Source organism: Thermobia domestica, chromosome 4 (genome assembly GCF_964235325.1).
Source record: "Thermobia domestica chromosome 4, izTheDome1.hap1.1, whole genome shotgun sequence".
In the NCBI taxonomy this organism is placed as follows: Eukaryota; Metazoa; Arthropoda; class Insecta; order Zygentoma; family Lepismatidae; genus Thermobia; species Thermobia domestica.
The window spans coordinates 289,962,013-289,984,705 of record NC_137457.1 but is presented as its reverse complement, the minus strand read 5'-3'; the positions used below and the strand labels follow the sequence as shown (position 1 = coordinate 289,984,705).

At 34.9% G+C, this 22,693-nt stretch overlaps 1 protein-coding gene across 9 annotated transcripts in view; it reads right to left on the bottom strand.

Annotated features, from left to right (window-relative positions):
• Nucleotides 1-618: 618 nt before the first annotated feature.
• The window catches only part of LOC145684153 (uncharacterized), a 33,127-nt gene continuing 11,052 nt past the window's right edge, over nucleotides 619-22,693 (bottom strand). For 7 of the 9 annotated variants that reach the window (XM_081756109.1, XM_081756107.1, XM_081756106.1 and 4 more), the window contains exon 3: nucleotides 619-2,945. In XM_081756109.1, coding sequence (XP_081612235.1) covers nucleotides 1,163-2,945 — 1,783 coding nt within the window. In that variant the 3' untranslated portion in view covers nucleotides 619-1,162. Of the gene's footprint in view, nucleotides 2,946-15,509; nucleotides 15,661-19,978; nucleotides 20,090-22,693 lie in introns of all 9 variants that reach the window. The other 2 variants (XM_081756113.1, XM_081756114.1) reach the window with 2 other exon arrangements.

The window sequence follows — 22,693 nt, the reverse complement described above, 5'->3', positions numbered from 1 at the left end:
TGAATTTTTAAGAAGTACTTCTTGTACTCCTCACTCGCCTAATACCTTTTACCTGGGATCCCACTTGTGAATTTCTATAATTTAATTTTTAAGCCACCAACTCAAAATTGTCTATCACTTGTGCCTGTTATGCATTGTCAATTTAATTTTAGACTAAATCCTTTCTCGCACTGTTGATATGTATGAGTTTCTTACATGTCAGAATATCTTCCTCAAAGAAACGACTTTTAAAAATTACTTGCAATTCACCACACATAAGAAGAATGTTTCCTGGCAAATAAGAATTTAGCAACAAGTCCAGTTTATAATTTTGGCATAAATGATGTATTTCACCTGTACGTAATGAAATGAAAACTTTGAGTCTTACGTCCCGCGGTTATGCCGGTTAGGCTAAAGGAGACGGTTATGATTAGTAATGAATGAAATGGTGGAATGAAGAAAGTGGAGGAAAAGGGAGAACCCCGAGTTAACCCACGCACACGGTATTTGTCCAACACAAAGTTTACCTGTACGTGTTAACATTTGCTTGCTAGAGTTGAACTTTGAAAACTCCATTTTTTACACTTCTGTTACACCTAATTTTTTCATCTGTAGGTATTATCATGTACATTTCCGAACTTGAATTGCCGCTAAATCTCTTTAATACTCGAAAGCGTGCGAAGAATTTACATGTATGTATTAATGTCTTGCAAGTGTGAACTTATCATCAGTCTTCACGCTATATTAAAATGTCTTAACACTATTTTCATCATCCGAACTTTCGGCAGGTTTGAAGCTTATTACCTGTGTATATCAACATGTACATCGCTAAATGTAAAATACGACTAAAAACTTTTGTGGCTTCTCGAAACGAGTGAAATTGACATGCGTTATCGAATATAAACTGACTGAACTCCTTTTAACAAACTTTCCACATTTGATGTTTCTCCTGTACATATTGACAAACGTGAAATTCGAGTTAGTTCCTCCTTTCACCCTTGGCACATATGATGTTAATACGTTTACATCTAAACACGTTCCGTTCCAGGTTTAACCTTTTCACGTAGATGTACTTACACGTGATTATCTACATTTGATATTTGAATAAATCTTTTTCCACGGTTTTCACAAATCTGATATTTCTCATCTGTATGCATTAATACGTCTTGCCAATTGCGATTTTTCAATAAACTACTTTCTGCAGTATTGACGTGTGTGGTTTGTCTCGTGTATGTATCAACATATGTTTTGTCATATATGATTTTCGATAGAATCCAACTCCACACACGGAGCACGTATAACGGTTTTCACCTGTATGTATTAACATGTGTGTTGATAAATTTGATCTTTGATTGAATCGCTTTCCACACACTTTGCACATAAAAGGTTTTTCTCCCGTATGTATTAACATATGTGATCTCAAACATGTACTTCGGTAAAATCCCTTTCCACACACATCGCATATGTTAGGTTTTTGACCTGTATGGATTAACAAGTGCGTTGTCAAAGCTGAAGTGCGTTTATACGTTTTTCCACAGTACTGGCAAGTGTGAAATTTTTCACCTGTATGGACTAACATGTGTCCTGCCAAACGTGAGCTGTGAATAAATTCCTTTCCACAGTCGTTGCATTTGTGTAGTTTCTGACCTGGATTTATTAACATGAGCCTTGAGAGAACTAATGATTTATCGAATACCTTTCCACATACGTCGGACATGTAACGTTTTCCATTTGTATGTATTAACATGTGTTTTGCTAAATATGATTTAACCATAAATCCTTTTCCGCAGTGTTCACAGATGTGTTTCTCACCTGTGTGTTTTAAAATATGTATTGCCAAGTTAGATTTTGAAATAAATCCCTTTCCACAGTGTAGACACGTGTGAGGTTTTTCTCCAGAATGTATTAATACGTGTGTTGCCAAATTTACTTTTCGAGAAAATTGTCTACCGCAGTCTTCACATATGTAAGATTTATCACCTGTATGTATTAACATGTGTGTTGATAAAGTTGATTTTTGAGTGAACCGCTTTCCACACACTTTGCACATAAAAGGTTTTTCTCCCGTATGTATTAACATATGTGATCTCAAAAATGCACTTCGGCAAAATCCCTTTCCACACACATCGCATATGTTAGGTTTTTGACCTTTATGCATTAACAAGTGCGTTATCAAAGCTGAAGTGCGTTTATACGTTTTACCACAGTACTGGCAGGTGTGGAATTTTTTACCTGTATGGACTAACATGTGTCTTGCCAAACGTGAGCTGTGAATAAATTCCTTTCCACAGTCGTTGCATTTGTGTAGTTTGTGACCTGGATTTATTAACATGAGCCTTGAGAGAGCTAATGTTTTATCGAATACCTTTCCACATACGTCGGACATGTAACGTTTTCCATTTGTATGTATTAACATGTGTTTTGCCAAATATGATTTAGTCATAAATCCTTTTCCGCAGTGTTGACAGATGTGTTTCTCACCTGTGTGTTTTAAAATATGTATTGCCAAATTAGATTTTGAAATAAATCCCTTTCCACAGTGTAGACACGTGTGAGGTTTTTCTCCAGAATGTATTAATACGTGTGTTGCCAAATTTACTTTACGAGAAAATTGTCTACCGCAGTCTTCACATGTGTAAGGTTTTTCGCCTGTATGTATTAACATGTGTCTTTCCAAATCTGGTTTTCTAAGAAATGCCTTCTTACACATAAGGCACCTATGAGGCTTTTCACCAGTATGTATTAACAAGTGTGTTGCCAAGTCTGATCTTCGACTAAATCCCTCCCCACACTCCTCACATGTATGAGATGTTTCACCTGTATGTATTAACATACCTGTTCCTAAATGTAATCTAGTAAATCCTTTGTAAATCTTAGAAGTATGATATTTCTCATCTAAATGAGAAATTATTTTCTTTCGGGTAATAAACGCATCCACTTTTCTGGAAAGAGTATGTTTATTAAACCTGTAAGAAATTCAATCAACACAAAAATGTAAATCGAGATAACCAATACGAAACACCAAAGAAATGAAAATGCTTTCATGTAACATACAGCAACAATAAAAAGGTAGTTCTTATCAATCATGTTTGTTATTGTAGCTGACATGTGAGGCATTCCAAGACACTCATGCCTTATACAGTGACTCGAAGAAATATTAGTACAGTTCCAGGTTTTGTAGAATTTGGATGGTACTGTTAATTTTAAGCATGTAAAGTGGGTGATAAAATTACCTGTATTACTGCATACATCTAAGAATATATTAACAAAGGAAAAGCTATTTTCTTTCTGCAATATACAATAGAAGAATGTACGTGGAAAAAGGATTCGTACAGCTGACATATTCAAGGAAATAATAGTGATAATAACTTTTCAATTGACTAATACCTTGTAGAACTTATTTTACAATCTATAGTTGTCTGCACTCGTCTGCAAACGGGAACGACTAAGTTCGCTGTATTTTTAGATGAAACAATGTCCAATAAAGCATTTTAGAGTACTGCTTTGTTAGAAATAACACTGTATCTTATGTTTTAGTCAAAAATTTCTCATACATGCTCTATGGAATATTTGGTCACTATGTATGTGTGTATAAAACTTGGTTAGGCAGATTATTAGCACCCACATCTAAGTATTATATGTGGTATATTTTGGATACTTATCGTGCAAAAATACGAAGTCATTATTGGGACCCATTTTTGCAGATCTTTGCCGAAGATTGCTATTTAAAATATTGATATAATTTCTTTGGTTCATCGTTTCTTCTATAAAACACAAATTCCCGACATCGCGAATCCTCATTGGCCGCCAAACAAGTATGGATCCTCCAATATGTTTCACGATGTGAATACGATTTTTGGGATCAATCTCTGTTCTCTTCGTTCTTCGCATAGTTTTCTTCCCATTTGACACAAACAACTTGTATTTAACTCTCGTCAATAAAAATAACTGTTTCAAATTTCAACGGGCTTATTTACGACCTTCACACAGAATTTCAGGCGCTTCTTGCGATTACTGTTAATCTCCCAAGTTTTGTTTCCTGAAATACAGTAATTATAGCATGCTGTTTTTAAATCACTCCTCAATGTAACTAATGATACATTCACTCGTCGTCTCTGTAGGTTATTTGCAATCTGAGGGACACTTATCTTTGGATTAACTTTCATAGTAGGCTTATGCACTATTATGTTCTTGTATTTATTTGATAGTTCTTCTGTATGAGCCCTCCTACGCTTGTTTATTATTGACTTCGTAACGCTGAATCTATCTAATATCAATTGCACCATTCACGGAAGTTGTTCCATGATTTTATATATTTCAGACACCGATTTAGTCTAATTGTGTAACCTGATAATTTTTCTTTCATTTTCGGTTATTTTTGCCTTTTGAACACTATCTTACATTTTCCTAAATGTTTGTAGTGAATGGAGACCGATAAATAGGTTGATACTTCTGTCGGCAACCTTCTCAAGCATCAATGTAAGAGTAATCACACTAAGATTGCTCGGCAGGTATATTTACTACGAAGAAACTATGGTGTATGAAACCTTTTTTCTATGGGAGTAAGACGTGAAACCATTAAACTACACTGAATAGGAGGCGCAACTGGTGAACTAATGATTTAAGGTAGTGTGGACGTAAATGCATAGGCTTTATATATATGACGTATCATCTCAACTTAATTTACTCGTTAAACAGTCGTATACATACGTTCATTCTTAAAAAATAGTAACTACATGAATATTTTTTCGAGCCACTCACTGTATTTCGTGATATACTGAAGTCTGATACTATTGTGTTATTACATGAAATATTGTGGAGGTACGGAACCGACAACTATCGAGGGGTTTCCATATCAGTTCTATTGTCCAAGCAGAATGTCCTTTCTTTTAATATCTCTAATTGTATATATATGCGACATTGGACTTAAGTACATACCAAGGTACATATGTTATACTATGGAATGAACATCTCATTATTATAAATGAAAATGGAGGCACGAACTCACTGAATATGTTTATTTATCATTAATTTTTGTGCCAGAAAATTTAGTCATTTCGGGAACGCGTAACAGCTACGACTACCACAAACTGTTACCATTATGACAAAGAAACCAAGGAAGAGTACAATTTTTAAAATGTTGCAAAAATACGTGATTTCAAGTGGAATACCAATTCTAATGTTTTGAATATCCTCTGAATGTTTGAGATATTAAATTTTAATCCACATTACGTTATTTACGTCTATTGAAATCAATCTATGTTCTTAGAAGTGATACAGTTCTAAGCACTTTTCCGAATTTAAGCCTTTACAGAAACGTCGAGTTTTCAATGCCTTCTACCTTTTCACATATTTATAAAAGAAATTTCTGATATTAAGATTGTACAGTTCGACGGCCGGGTAATAGGGAAAGTTCATCTCCCTTATGTTATTACAGTTAAAAGCTTCCAAAATTTTGAAGGTTCTCATTCTGTAACGACCTTAGTTTGCATCACACAGAAATAAGTGTACCATTGTACAATTTGTTTAACACGTGGAATTCAAATTTTTAATAATTTGATGTAATGCCTTCGGAAAAAAACAAAATTCCATACCGGATTTGCAACACTTCTATTGCAAGGTATGTCAAGGAATGTCCTCTGAGTTCTGTTTCGATTGTGAAAAATTTCAGTGTTTATTGTTGACAACTTTAAAAGTTAAAAGGGCATGTCAAGATAAATGCTTCAATGTATATATATATTAAAATGCACGAAATATATTAAAATGAACGAAAATGTTATACTACTTTACAAATATAAGGCAGCTGAACTGTTTGAAATAAACTTTGACTTCTAACACGCAAACATTGTTTAAAATCTATCAAGAAGAGATAGTGAAAAACATTCTACACGGCATTTCGGTTCCAAGTGGAAGCATTAGTCGTATACACTTCGCACACGATATGGCGTTTGTTGCGGAATCGAGGGAATACTCAATAGCATGTTAGAGAATTTGAGGAAAGCGTGAAAATAAAAGTTAGAAAGAATAAAACATGGTGATTGCAATGCAGTGGACGGTTTCAACTATAGAAGGCAGAGGGAAGAAAATAGAACAGGTGACTAGTTTCCGATACCTCAGTAGTATTATTAGTGATGATAGGAAGTGAGAACGTGAAATAAAAGCAAGAATATGAATAGTGAAATAAGCCTTTAGGAACAAGAATAGACCATTTCATGGCAACTTTAAAAAACGAGTTGAGAAAGACGCAAAATGCTTCTTCGTGTGGAGTATTGTACTGTATTGGGCGGAAATAAAAACATTATGAAAGCATTGATGAAAAACGACTAGGAATCCACGAAATATGGATATGGAGCGAATTGGCTGGGTCGAATGGAGAAGGTGTTAGAAATGGTGGGGGAGAAAAGAACAATTTTAGATACTATTAAGAGGAAGATGAGAAACTGGTTGGGACACTGCCAAGAAGCAACTATATCATGAGGGAAGTGCTAGATTGTTTGCTGGCAAGAAACAGAGGGAGGGGTGAAAAATATAATAATTAATGGACATCAAACAGAAATATCATACGTGAAGACGAACAGGTAATCGGTAGACCGTGGAGCATGGAAGTCTTTCAGTTGCGGCAAGTGACCTGCCAATAATGGTATATCTATGAGTATCTATGATGATAATGATGATAAATATGTTGTGGTATTACCTTCAACTAAGTTTTTATTAATTTCATTTATTGAAATGGGTATCACAAGCAAAGGAGGAGGATTAACAATGTAGGTTAAAAATCTTACATCTCATCATCTCACGAGTCCCTCTGTTTAGAGAAAAAATTAGCACACAAGAGCATCAATTAAAATAAACCGTAGCGTGCACTAGTTTTGGGAAATACTATATTTAAGAGGAAACAACCTATAGAGACGTGAATTCCATTAATACACGTCACACTAAATAACTTACTCAAAACTTTGTTTTCAAGATTCATCAGTCTTCTCTCCTCCGTTTTAATAACCAACTATATAATATGATAGCTTGGACTGGTGACAATGTTATGTAACAAGCTTAATGGGAGATGAGAGGTGGGAAAATCATCCCTTCGTCAACGTGATCTTGCATGTGAATTGTTTACAGTTTTGAAGGTATATTGTGACCTTGGTCAACAGGGTGTTTTTCTTTCTTACTCGATTGCATGTACTGTTGACACCCAAAGTGTAAAAAAATACAACTGTAGCTGCGTGATAGTCTTATTTTGATATCCACATTTATTGCCACGATTACAGCAAGAACTATCACTCACATAAAGTACACCGGTCAACAGTGAAAATGTTTCTGAAATGAATGTAGCTCCAAATTTTAAATTGAATTTCACAAATACGAAATAGACAATGAAAAAGTATCGTTACTTCTTGTTTTCAAGCAACTGTGGAGACGTTGTTATTAAATAGCTACTGCAGCAACACTTCATATCATGGTTAATACATCATTCTCTGGAGAAAGATATAGGCTTTCAAATTCTACATTGACTACACTCTGTAAAGAAAAAATAGCGACACCTCAATTCTCAAGGTAACTTACACAGAAAACCATAGTTGCAGCCGGCTAGAAGAGGAATAGAAGGAAATTATAAGTGTGATAATTCATTTCCATTATCTGTGACACCTATGGTGTACAATGGCGCTTACTAATTATTTATGTGTGAGTAATATTCTCTCCAGATGGCACCTGAGAGCGTCTCGTAAATTATTGGGGTGAGAATTCTGCATTGCATTTGTGATGTGTAATTCGCATTTTGTGATTGTTCTATGCTTTGTAATTGTTTGAACAGTGTCAAGTAGCAATATTGTTGTTGTGCAGTGTTGTTTTTGTATGAAATTGTTGCTACATGTGAACTGTAAACAAGTATGATTGGTAAGAAATGTGACTTGTCGTCACGTGAACAAGACATACTTCTTGCTTTGCACAGCTAAGTTACATCTCTAAGGGAGATGGCTGGAATACTCAGAATCTACCATTCGACGGTAGAAATAATAATTTACAAGTAAAACTAGGATAAGAAATCATCCCTTCGTCAACAGTGTAATAGAAAAAAGAAAGCATCACCCAGAGCTGATCGCCAAATAAAATCAATGGCACTGCAGAATTAAGGAATGACTTCCCCAAAAATCGTTTTGATCTTGGAACTGCAGTCAGTCGTACGACTGTATTTTCTTAACTGTATGAGGAGGATATTACGAAGAAAAAACCGCCTGAAAAGTCGAAACTAACAAAAACACTGAAGACTTCAACACGTACGTTTGTGAGGCGATATGCAACTTGGACTTATGACAACTGGAAGCATGTTGTTTTCTCCGTTGAAAAAGGTTTAGAATAGTTGGAAACGATAGTGGTGTGAAGTTGTGGATACGAATGAGTGAGAAACTTGATACGGATTTTGTTTAAGAGATGCAAATATTCAGGTACTGAGTGATGGTATGGGCTTGCTTCACTGTCAAAGACGTCACAACAATGGATATATGTGAAGAGTCATTTGATGTACAAAAATGTCTTCAAATTCTGGTACGTAAAATTCTTCAAACAGCTAAAGATAACTTTCCTGAAGAAGATATGGAATACTTCATTTTCCAGGACGTAAATGCTTCATGTCAATGAACGAAAATCGTTAATACGTGGTGCAAGAATATGACTATTCAAAGACTCATGTGGCCTCCAAACTCACCTGACATGAATCCAATTGTAAAGTTTGGGTCGATATGAGCAGAAAACTCAATAGACAACTATCTCGGATAGAATGGAACTCATGGAACAGATAATCCGGGAGTGATTACATGAAATTAAGGTTGCATTTTGCAATAGCCTTGTCACCAAAAACCCTCGACGATTCCCCTGCAAGTCCTAAAGCACATGGTCCACATACGAAATCTAGTTTGATGTATTTTACCTCTCAATGTTCGTACACAATATGTCTTACTCTTAAGAAATTACGTTTTTTGTTTTGTGCTATTATTGTTGATTTTTCATACTTTTATGTATAATTCTTCCCACAGCCGTTTTTGCTGGAAACACACATAGCTACTAATATATGCATATAAATTCATTATATGCATATAAAAAAAACCTGAAACTGCGGCGCAAGTATTAAGAATGAACTGCTCATTAAGAATATGCATTGTGATATTATCAGTAATTCATGCAAAAACTCATATTGGTTAATGTGTGTTGTGAAAAGTATATCCGAGCGAGTGTCGCTATTTTTTCTTTACAGAGTGTATACCGCTATTGCGTAAAAGAAAAGGGAAATTTAAGAAAAATCAGGAAATTTCTTTTTAAAAAAACTTTTTGAATGTTTTGGGATCTCTAGAGCGACTCTAGGTGAGAGTACGAAACACTAATATATCCTAGAAAATACGTTGGAATAATGTGAATGTTCCTGCCAAATACTATTCCGATAGTGTGTATGATGACGTTATTACTCTTAGTTCTGTTTGCAAGTTAAAATATAAAATTTTAAGTATACGAAAATTAACGAAGTGTTCTAAAGTGAAAATCACACAAATTGTATTTATAATGGTGGTGGCCGAGTAACTAAAAACAGCAATATGCCTCGCCGATATGTCTAGAGTTTAAGGAATTTCTGTTTTGTGTGTAGTAGTCACATTTGCAAGCCAGAAACGTTCATTGATGCCACTTGTGAAGGCAGCATATTTTCATTATTTTGGTGTGAAAGCAGGTGACCAGCACAAGCCATGGGCAACTCATAAATGCTGCAACAGATGCTTCGTGAATCTGCATGCATGGTTAAAAAACAAGAGACATTAAATGATATTTTGCATTCCGATGGTGTGGAGGGAGCCAACAAACATTTTAACGACTGTTATGTTTGTTTGGTACCACCAATTAGCATGGATTGTCCAAAATAAGTAAATAAATAAATATTAATAATCTTCTATACAATAATCCAATATACAGTCAGCCATCAGATCAATCCCTCATGGCAAAGATCTTGCTGTATCTAGTCCTCCAAACAAATATAGTGTTCAAGACAACGAAGATGAAGAGGACACTGACAACATAGAGGTACAACTTGGGCCCTCATCAATTCATACGGAATTTGTGCCACCAGTGCGACAGTGAAGGACCTAGACCTACTTTCATAGACCAAAGCTGAGCTTGCTGCATAAAGACTTGAGGAATGCAACTTGTTACAAGATGATGTAAAAGTGTCAATATACAGGAATCGTCGAAAGCAGTTTAAGGTTTACTTCACACAGCAGGATACTCTAGTATTTTGTCATGATGTAATTGGTTTGATGAACGAATTGCATTTCAAATACAAACCACAAGAGCTGAGACTATTCATAGACAGATCTTACTATAAAAGCAGTTCTGCTCCACAGTTTCAATTTTCTTCCATCCGCGCCTGATAATTATGCTGTCTATATGAAGAAAACATCAAAACATGAAACAAATACTCTAAGCAGTTTAGTACAATGTTCATCAATGGCAGTTATATGAAAACTAAAAGTGTCGCTGCTGTGCTAGGGTTACAATTGCTGTTTTTGTGTAAATGGGATAGTCGGGACAGGTCATCCCATTACATTACAAAGATTTGGCCGCAAATAAGGGATTTCTTGCCTGGTGAGAAGAATGTATAGCATCTCCCTTTAGTTCGTACGAAGAACACTCTAATGCCTCCGTCACATATCAAACTGGAGTTAGTAAAACAGTTTCTAAGGGCATTGGATAAAGATGGTGATGCATACAAGTACCTCTGGGAACTGTTTCCTATGTTAAGCAAGACTAAATTAAAGAAGATTATATTCCTAAGTCCACAAATTCGTGAACTACTGTATAACGAAAGAAAACCTTTGATTAAGACCTTCGTGGTAAAGAATAGGCTGCATGGATAGGTGTTAATAGTTTCGTTGGATAGTCACAAAGCGGAAAACTATATTGAGATAAGTCTCTCACGTCAATGAAACTAAAAGTTGATATCGTATAGCAAATTCTTGTAAATATTTTTCAGTATAGGCTCATAATATATACACTTGTAAAAGTTAGGTAAGTTTTTACTGCAACAGAAACATTTAGCAGTAGAATTATAATACTACACTGGAGAAATGTACCAAGGAAATATAATACATAATATATAGTGTTGACATTTAATGCTGCATTACAATAGCTGTTTCCGGAGCACAGTAGCTAGTAAAATAATTGTGAGGTCAGATTCGTTTTACTTGTTCCACAATTAGTAAGAATCAACTATTTTGGTAAAGAAAACATTCAAGAAGTATTTTGTTGTTGTTCTTGTCCAATGTTATTATACATCCAAAGCAAATTTCCTACCACGTGACATCATTGATAATAAGCTTTAAAATTTCACAAAATTAGTAAACTTTTGTGACACAAATATGAAAAAAAAAAAAAAGTTTATTGAATGGGATGCAAGGATCACAAAGCATTTGGAATTGCTTTCGGATTCCTAGATGCCTTTCTCGGACAAAGGCCCATTTCATCTCAATTCAGGCAGGTATATGGAAAATTGACTAGGTGACTATCTCTAATTTTTTTGAAAAAGAAATAAATTTGGTAACCCTGTTGGAGATATGAAACCTGCGAAGAGGTTTTTCCCAGAAAAAATTTTGTCTTCGAGTTATGGGCTAATGAAATTCGAACGAAAATCACTATTTTTAATAAGAAAGTGGATGAGCAAAATCTTGAAAGACACGTAGTTCAGTAACTACTTGTGATAATTGGATGATAAAGAGAATAACCGTATAATTGTGACACAATATAATACTACCTCTGGGATCCCCATAGATAATTTTGTTTCCCATCTACGATGGCACATGGGAGAGATAACGTGAGTGAAAGTATGATAAAACATCATTTTCACCTGAAATTAGGGCGGATTTTCTCCCAAAGGCCATTCTTAAAAAATCTGAAAATCTGCCTGAACGATCTTTCATTGTTCCCTATGTGAATCATACAAAAAGAAATGGAGATATTTGTGTATTAAATCTTTCGCAAATTTTTAAAGTATTGTGTTGTACAGGGGCCGGGTATGCAAACACACTTGGCGTGGTAGTTCTTTTTCTTTTTAATTTTGCACCGTTTGAAGAAGTAAATCGAAACGTGCAAATGCAATATTCTTATATAAACGTACACTGGAATATATATATATATATATATATATATATATATATATATATGGAATTTAACATGTTACAAAAAGTGGTCGATTTAAACAATTTTGTGGTATGTATAAATAACATGAAAAATTAATCAATAGCATAGTTAATTATTACATACTGGCTTCTCTCTCTGTACGTCATGTTGAAGGAAAGAGGTCTACCAGCATCACCTCTTTGTGAAGGAATTTGTGATAGCGTGCTGAGGCACAAGTGGGAGACGACGGAGTGAGTTTTAGAAGAACATCTTTCGAATTAACGTTACACTCATCGTTTTCAGCTGGCCATTTAAAGGAAGTTGCAGGTCCATGAGGAATCATAAAAGACACTGTAATATCTCGAAATTCCTGTGAGAGTGAAACTACTTGACCCACCCATCACTGCTTATCATAGACGCAAGCAACAAAATCTCCAATTTGAAGGTCATTCAGAGTATAATATATTCTTTTGAAACTGTTAGCTACTTGTATTTTTTCAAATATATGTTTCGTGCTTCTTTCGTGAATGTGTCTGTATTGTCGACCTGCCAAAAATGACTAGACTGAATACCAATCACAGGTGTAACATTGGCCCACTCTTGTGATTTTTGATTTCTGAAGTCTTGAATAGAGATGCAAGGGTTCGAAAAAAACCGGCTTTTTTGAAAAAAAACTCGGTTTTCTCTGCTTTGCTTTTTTGTGTAGGGAATTTTGGGCTTTTTTTAAAATTCTGCTTTAAATTGATAAAGCAGACTTTGTTTCGCTTCTCTGTAACACAAAAAGTCATTTAATTAGTGGTTGATGCTGATAATAATTAAAACCTCGAAAATAAACCATGAATTTCGAAAAGATATTTCAAACAATTTTACTTCAACATATTTATATTATGAATTCCAAAGGATTAACCAATGTATATAATAAGAATTTTTTAACCTCCTATATACAAAAGTAAGCAGAGTTGGCAAGAGCCATGGTTGTTTTTGAAAATGACAAAAACCCGTTTTGGGGGGATGTTTAAATCAGGCTTTTTTGGTTTAAACCAAGTTTTTTGATTTAGATATTTTGCTTCATGTATTTATATTACGTATTCACAGAAATAAGTTTGTTTCGCCTTGGTGTTGTTATGCAACAGCGGGGTTATGCTGGAAGAAGTCCCATAAGCTTAAAGAAGTCCGGTCAGTAAATTTCTTAAATTGAGAAGCTCCCGCCCTAGCCATCGGGAAAATCCCGTCATTACTTGAAATGTAAAACAATAACGGGAAAATCCTGTTATTGCTTTGCATGTAAAATTTAAAGGTCAACGTATCAAAATCAGTACGCTAAAACTGAGATATTAAATTACAAATTTAGTACGTAGATATCATTGGAAGTCCAATCCAACCTAATGTTGGAAGCTACGTAGGCAATCGATAAATTTTGCCAATTTCTATCAATATATTTAACCTATCTTGACTTCTTTATAAAACAACAAGCATTTAGGCATGCAGAAATGTACAATTTGGTTTCGTTTCATATGTTTAGGCTTAACATCCTTACGTAATACCGAGATTATCAAGGAGAAGGCTTTCGCTTAAAGTTACATCCGAACCGCTACTTGGTTTACGCATGAAAGAAGGGTTGTGGTTCGACCGAGAATTGAACATGGGACACCTTGATTAAAAGGTGAGAGGGAAATAAAACTAATGCAGGTGGTTTGATATGTGGACACGTCACCATGAAGTCCACATGATTCGCATTTTTCGTTCTTTTTATTTTTTGGTTTAAACCAGTTATTAAAAAAAGGTTGGTGTAAACCAGCCAACCCTTAAAGTAAACAATTCCTTTAAAAAAATACACAAATAACTAGCAAAATTGTATGTACTATTTTTACTTCAAAATATTCCATACCCTCTTTTTGAAACAAAATAAAATTAAAATAAAACATAAGAGAAATATTAGGCTGCACATCTAGAGCGTTTGGTTCTGTATATTCTTGAAATTCTACAGTTAAATTTTATATAACCACCATCACGGTTTACCCAATCCTCAAGTTTTCTTAATTTTTAACAAGAGGGATTCAATATATCATTACGGAACTCCCCCCCCCCAAAAAAAAGGACTACGGAATATATTTAAGTTAAGCTAAATACAACTGCACAACAAACATGACTGAGTGGTTAGCTTTTGCGCTTCTATCGGGAAGTCCGGGATTCAACCCAGCATTCGACCATTCTGACAAAGCTTTTCTTCATTCCATCTGTGAATGTAGAAATAATGGGTGTACTGTGAGTTGGCCGACTTCTTTTCTTATTGTTTTTAAATCGTTATTATTACTAATTACCAGCAGTGACGGTTTTGCGAAGGTTAGGGGGCGGTCTTTGGGACAGAAGCCTGTTCCCCAAAGTTACGGAATGTCTGCAACAAACGAAATATCTTAGTTATGCCTTTACTCATAAACTTTAAGCTCCCGTCTAATGAAAATTACGAATGTTTAGAAAAACTAAACATTACTAAGAAAAACCCTTCCCAAAATACTTTTCTAAATCCGCCAGTGATTCTCAGTATAAAATGATCTTTAAGGTTGTATCCGGAAGATTATTTCTAAACATATGAATGAAACGAAATATTAGTTATGCCTGTACTCAAACTTCAAGCACCTCCCAAATAAAATTAGGACTTTTTAGAAAACGAAACAATCAGAGAAACCCCTCCTAAAGTACTTTTCTAAATCCGCTACTGATTATTTGTATAAATTGGTATTCAAGGTTGTGTCTGGAAAGTTATTGCTAAATCACTGCACAGCTACAGTATAACAGAAATGTGGAAGTACGGTTTGACGGAGATATTGAAAATGTAGCCTACGCTTTGACGAATATATAGAAAAACGTAAGTTTTACTTTTGCGCTAGAAGCTAGAGTACTAAGCTCTTAGAAATGAAACACGGATGACAAATTGAAATGATCTAGAGAAGAAAAAAAATGTCGATAACTCAAAAGTTAAAATAAAGTTAAATAGCCTGTAAAATTGCCCTCAAATACTACATTCTTTATGTTAGCTTTAATTCGTAAAACATGTGCTCCATTCATCTTGATGGTGAAATTCAGAGCGAAATATCGCATTTAGGTCATGGAATTCTTATCTAACTATAGAATATACTATAAGAGAGCTATTTAGATAGAAAAATCATGAAAATGAAAAAAGCCAAAATTTCCAAAATTCTCGTTTTTTCCCAAAAAAGCCGGCTTTTTATGTAAAAAAAAACAATCGATTCAAAAAAGCCGGCTTTTTTGCATCTCTAGTCTTGAATAGTACGTGTACTTAATAATAAGAGCCTTGTGCCTTTGATAAGTTCTGAAACCGCGTTGACAAACAATTATGCATCCCTTATAGCTCTTACCGGGTCATTTCGAATATTAAACGTTGTTATACCGTCTCATGCAATTTTTCCGTGTCTCGTTCCGAGAAGACCCATCTTCTCTTGATTGAATCGTCTTGTTTTTCAAGCTCATACAGCTGGAACCTGTTTTTAAAATGAGAAGCTGCTCCATCTGAAAAATCAATTATTAGCAATTCATTGTGTGAGTCGGTGATTTCATTAACATATTGATGTATCAGTTTGATTACACAAAGTGCATGAGCACTATCATGTTGCAAGTCATTGCTCACTACCGCATAACTTTTTGTGAGAACACTACACACGTAAATATAGACATCTGTAAATTGTGACAATGATAACTTTGGATTTCGTCTGGCAAAACAACAGACCAGTTCTTGGCAACATCGAAATGCAATACCAAGGATGTTTCAAAAAGTGTAGATCTTTTTATTTCCGCTATACTTTCTCCATGGAATTTTCGAATATAGCTGTGAGTTATTCCTTTTGAAATCCAGTACCTTACATGCTTTAAAAATCTATTTATGTTTCCAGGTTCTTTCACAAGATCTCCGCTATCCCATAGTGCATTCGTGATTTCATCAGTAATTTGTATCTCTAAACTTTGTTCCGAAATTGCATTTAGTCCTGGGCAATTCTCACATTCTTGCAACCAAAACTTTTCGATAGGATCGACACAGAGACACAAAGAGTACAGATTTGTAAGTACTATCTTTCCTTCAGTAAGATTGCTCAGGGATGTACACTCATGTCCAAAATGATTGTTGCATATCTATAACTGTATTCTTGTAAGAATATCATTTTATAATGATGTTGCAGGGCACTTTTAATACTGATACTATGTGTATAATCGGGAAATGTATATTTGTATTAAATTTCATAGGGAAAGAATTATAAGTACGAAAATTAGAATGAGTAAAACAAAATGTTGCTAAATGGATAAGAAACTTTTATTTTCGTTTTATTGTTCTTATTTGCTGCTCTTTTGACATGAAATTTGCCACATACATGTCTTTGCCGATTATACACATATTAACGTTATAAGAAATACCGGACAAATACCGGAGAAATACATGTCTTTGCGTGACTTATTTATTAGATACTTGGTCGCAGATGGGATGCTTTCGATGATCATGCGTTCGACGATCATCAGGCACGATACTGAGAAGTCGTAGTTTTTCACGATAGGATGATTTCTCTATTGCACAAGTGATGTTGGAAAACCACATTTCACAATTATTCCAACTCTCGGACGAACTTCCTGAGGAACACGGTACACTCACACCAAAAGCATCTTGTAATTTTCAGACACTGCCGTCGAAAACACGTTTTCTAGTTCTGATTTTCGTTTTACGTACGTGACTCTTCTTTCTTCCTTCACTTGCCATGGTTTTTTCACGGACGACACTTGTGTATCAAGTACACTTACGCTACTATTTAAAGTACCAATCACTGCACTATTTGGAACGTAGATTGGACCTGAAGTCACTGAATCGTCATCTGCAGTCATTTGATCTGTAATAATGATCGCACTGTTTGGTTCAACCGAAGCAGCTGGTTTCTCGATCTGAGCCTTGTAATAAATAACACAGTTTTTGCACAAGTTATCAGCACTGTTTACGTGTACTTGTGATCCAAAATAATTTTGTAATGACTCTGCAAGATCACCAACAACAGTAAAATTTTTCGTGTTACTTTTGTATATTACTTCCTTGTGTCTTTTTAGATAATCACTGCACTTAACTCCCTTGGTGCTATATTGTGAAGACATATTTGCAATGCTAACTAACTTTTATATACATTAGATAGTATATCTACTGTGAAACACGAACAAGACGATGCATTGACATGCACAATAGGTAATATCGTTGACATACAACACTTCACACAATGCAATGTATCTCCAATGCAGTCTAAATGTCAAATGGGAGCTATTCCAGAGCGTTTGATGTACTGCAAGACACTTGCACCATACCTAGTTATACGTTGCACAATACTATGCAACTACTCCAGTATCATGGTTGTATACATTACAGGCACCAATGCTATGCGTGGTTGCATACCCAGCCCCTGTGCAACACAATATTTTAAAAATTTGCGAGAAATTTAATACACAAATATCTCCATTTCTGTTTGCATGATTCACATAGGGAAGAATGAAAGTTCGTTCGGGGTAGATTTTCAGATTTTTTAAGAATGGCTTTTTTGAGAAAATCCGCTTTAATTTCAGATGAAAATGACGTTTTATCATAATTTCACTCGTTTTGTCTCCCATGTGCCATCGTAGATGGGAAACAAAATTATCTATAGGGATCCCAGAGGGAGTATTATGTTGTGTCACAATAATACGGTTATTCTCTCATTCTTTCATACGGTAAATAAATGTCAAAATTCTTGCATTTTACTTTTTTTACTAAGTTTTCCGCTGTTTACAAAATACTCTTGTTGAAGCGTAATTCGAGCTTTTTATATCAGAACCTTAAATGTAACCTGAGCACTTTTAAATAGAAAAAAAGAAACATCCAAGTATCACAAGTAGTTACTGAACTACGTGTCATTCAAGATTTTGTTCATTCACTTTCTTATTAAAAATAGTGATTTTCGACCGAATTTCGTTAGCTCATAACTCGAAGTCAAAATTTTTTTCTGGGAAAATCCTCTTCGCAGGTTTCATATCTCCAACAGGACTACCAAATATTTTTTTTTTTCAAAAAAATTGGAGATGTTCACCTGCCCCTCCCTGCCTGAATGGAGATGAAATGAGCCCAAAGCAAAAATGTCCAAGAACACCATAATCAGCTACGACGGAGGGAGACCTACTTCACAAAGATGTTATGAAACTTGTTTGTTTACTTTTTAAAATTATTTATTTACATTATATTTGTGTCCTTCAAAACTAGTGTAGTTACAACATTCAATGGACAATTAACGAAAATTAGGAGATTCAATTTGCTCCTTACAAATGAAATTGCTCACATTAATGCCTGCAACTGAAAGTGACCTTTTGGAACAGCAATCCGAACGACATGTGTGACACTGCAAGGTATATATTGAAGAGAAATTGGTAAGCGAAAATTCCCTAGAGTTAGGCTAAAGTTATGATATAAAAATTATAGAAAGTCAAGACAATCTTTCAGTAAAATCATAAATTTTCAATACTGAAAAGCAGATATAATTAACCTTCAAAAAGATCTTATTTCTACCGTACAATTGTGTGGACGATGTCGAAGATATCTCGTTTTAAACAGGAAAATTCTTCCTTCATCCTTTGTCCAGGCTATGTTCCGTTCTAAAACAGGGTGGCACCAAACATCAGATTAGTTTTAATATGTTAAGGTCATGTATGAAATTGCCACATGTTTATGCTAATCATGTCACTTTGGTCGTTCTATTCAGTTGTCTCGTTTTGCAAATAAAAATAAAAGATAATTCAGTTTTTTACTAATAGTAAGATGTACGACCAAGCGCAGTATTTGAACATAAAAAGCCTATACGATTACGCACTTTTCAAGGCACAGTGTATCATACACACACACACACACACACACACACACATATATATATATATATATATATATATATATATATATACAATATTGTACACGTTGAAATATGAAAAGATTTTTCGTTTCGTACAACGAACTTTAAAACGTGCTGTAACTTTGTTTAATAAAGGAGGGTTTTTTTTTTTAAGGAAGAGGGATTAACACGTACTACCAGTCCCTGATTCACTACCTGGTGGGCACAACCTTGGAAAGAAAAGAGCAATTCCTCAGCTCGAGTGCGATATTGGATTCGATATTTTATATTTTCTGAGTTGTGTGAATTAGTGATTTCAGGGGATGGCTTGGGAAGGAAATTTTATCCCTCTCCAAAAGTTAGGAAATTTTCCTCGGTTATTTCTGCGACGATGTACCACGTGTATTATGAGTATTTTCTTAGTATTATCATTATTTCGCCATCCTCCCGGTATAGAATAGTGGTGTAATCTATGAGTTCGTGCTAATTTACTGATGAAAAGGGTGTGTCTATACAGTCGCACAAGTGTATTGCACCCCTCACGTATCCAGTAAGTTGAATAGCAGTTTCTCAAGAAACATTCACAAATGTACACGCTAATTGTGTAAGTTTCAACGCGGTTCGGAGAAACGGAAACAGCAGAGCATATCGTTCAAAACCTCGTTTTTGCATAAGCAAAAGTAATCAATTAATCATAAAACACATGTGTCATGATGTTTTAATACACGATATATGAAGCGGAAATTAGCACAAAAACACTTTGTCTTATTGACAAGACAGGAAGCTTTAACTAGTTACATGGTGACTTTTGACCCCGAACTCTGAAAAAAAAAGTCATGTCATAAGATGTGGCATAGTTTATGTATTTACAAGCGGAAATTTTTGTCGATCTTTCCAGTAACGAATAATGCTAAACAATCTGAGGTATATCTAAATAAGACGTGCCACTTTACCTTAAATTTGCCCAAAATTTACGTCCGAGAATGTATGGACCACCCTAAAGATGAAATTCACATTGCCTTTAGTTAAAATACCACTAGTAAGACAGAGAAATAGGAACGAGTCTGAAATTAAACAAGGAGTCAAAAATAAGCTAGGACGATTCGTCCGTACACATCATATATGTTTACTTAACAAAAGAATGCATCAAACTGTCCTAATTAAGAACATTGAAAAACTCAGGGAAAACTTTTGCATATTTGAAAGTGATTTATTCCGGAAATTGGTATTCGCATACAAGAACATATGAGAAATCCATTCCATTACAAATGTATGAATATATATATATATATATCGTTTTATATTCGGTACACAGTTATCACAAAATAAACAGCAGTACAACTGACACGTGTATATGTCAAAAACAATTTTTTTTTGTATATGCCGGAAATACAGAACTAATATGTTATTCTTAAACACATATAAATAGTAAATTCATCCATAACCAATCACAGCAAAGGAAATGTTCATTACTCATGCACGGAAATTATTAGATAGTTATAGGCATAGGGATTTCAGATAATTAAGTACGTTTTCTAATTTATTAATAGACTTGTTAGAGCAAATTGAAAGGAAAATGTATACAACGAAATTTTCACCAGATACACCATATATGAGTATACTATAGAGCTATAAACAACGTAACTTGCTACCACTTTCATGACGTAAATAGCAATTAACTTCCTTAACAACGATGTGTTCTGATATCCAAAAAAGAAACAGAAAATTACAAGTTATAGCAATCCTGTCAATTTTTTGTACGAATCTTATCCACGGAAACCAGTAGGTCGCATAGTAGTATAAATTAAGTGATTACATTTATTTCTCTGTGGGTAGCATGATGTTTTAATTTTTCTTAATGTCGAAAACGAAATATGACAATGGGAGGAATAACAAGCTAGAGAACCAGACAATACGAAAAAAGTTTTAGAACTGAATGAATTTACTTTTCGAAATGATATTTACACATACTTACGACACTATAATAACGCATACAAGCACTGTTTGGTATGGACGAAAATTATACTTGAAGGCTGAAGATAAAACTGAAAGAAAGAAGTAAACAAAAGTAATTTGTTCGCACTTCCAAAACAAATCACTTATATTTATCTGATTCATCTGAAGAATAGATATACTGAACACGTTCATCCTCGTTATTTTACTTTGGCTTACGAGCTCCTCCGTAGATAGTGTACACGCCATTGGCGTGGAACACTCGCGTTCGATTTCTGGTGGCAGGTTATGTAGTTCAGATACCACGTTAGACTGTAAGTCCATGTCTCATATAGCCTCGCTGCTCAACAGGACGCTAAACTCTATTCCAATCATTGTTAGGCACGCTGATTGTTTCTAAAGATTCGGGACGGTTTCTTTCAGTTTACTATATGTGTTAGTATATAATCTCATTTGTTAGGTGTGAAATATGTACAATGTACTATATTTTAATTAGCCAATACGCAATTAGCGTATCTAGCTAATAGGCAAGAAGACAATCTTTCCCCCATCTGCTGAGCGAAAAGGTAATGAAAAAAAAGAGGTAATTAAGAGTGTAGTAAAGGAAAAAGAGGAATGGCGCTCTTATTGTGCGAGTTTCTAGTCTGAAGAAATTATCTATGGATCTCAATTTAAGTAGTTAATTTTTAATTAGCTAACTTAAAAAAACAAGAACAAAGAACAAAGCAAGATCATAGGTGCTTCTTCACGGAAAACCAAGCAGAAGGAACTGCATCACGTTACGCAGACACTTCCGGAAACCCAGACAAATACCATGGGGTTTGCGAAGGTGTAGAAGTAAAACAGGAAATTGTCAATGCAGAATCGCGAAATCCACCTGGAATCGCGTCGTAATGTAGAGAACCCTACTGGAATAAAAACTCTGGATAAAAGCGATTGCCGAGAACTCGCTGGAATAGTATTGGACGTATGAGTCTGATGTTCACTTCGGAGACGAAACGATGATGATCAAGCACTCGCGGTAACTTTGTCAGGCAGCGGAATCGAAAAATCTATCAGAATATCGCAATGATATTGGATTTTCCCCCTCGGTCCGCCATGGCCTTGATGAGCCCTTTGCCCAGCCTGGGGAACAGACTGTATGGTAATGCACCTACGGAAACGAGAGCAGTACACAGAGACGGTGATGGTATTTGTCGGTAAGCTTGTTCTTTCCTACTGCTCTATGGGAGTTTCAATCACATTGCAGTCTAGAATTACGATACGAATTTACAGTAAGTTGCATAAAGATGACTGCTTAATCACACCGCCAATGCTTAAACCTGAATTTTTGGATTTTTATTTTCTTAGTTTTAATGAAGCTCTTATTTCCCTGTTACGAAACAGATACTACATTGCCGTATCACACATCTCAAAGAGTAGCAGCCTGAAATTTGCTATGGTGACAGTACTATATACTAGTCATAGGCAGAGTTACCTGCATATTGTAATTTCGTTACAGAGTTTGAATCAAGTGTAAGACAAAGAACTGATTGAAAACGGTCTAAGGAAAAACGTTATACTTCCCACTTGGGAAGCGTGCAGAAAGAAATGCCAACTCAAGAGGGACATGGCTACTGATTGGCGCGATAAAATATATGTAAAATTTACTCAACGAATATGTAATATAATTGTTCAAACTTTAAATGCAGGAGTCATATTCTGTTCAAAGAATA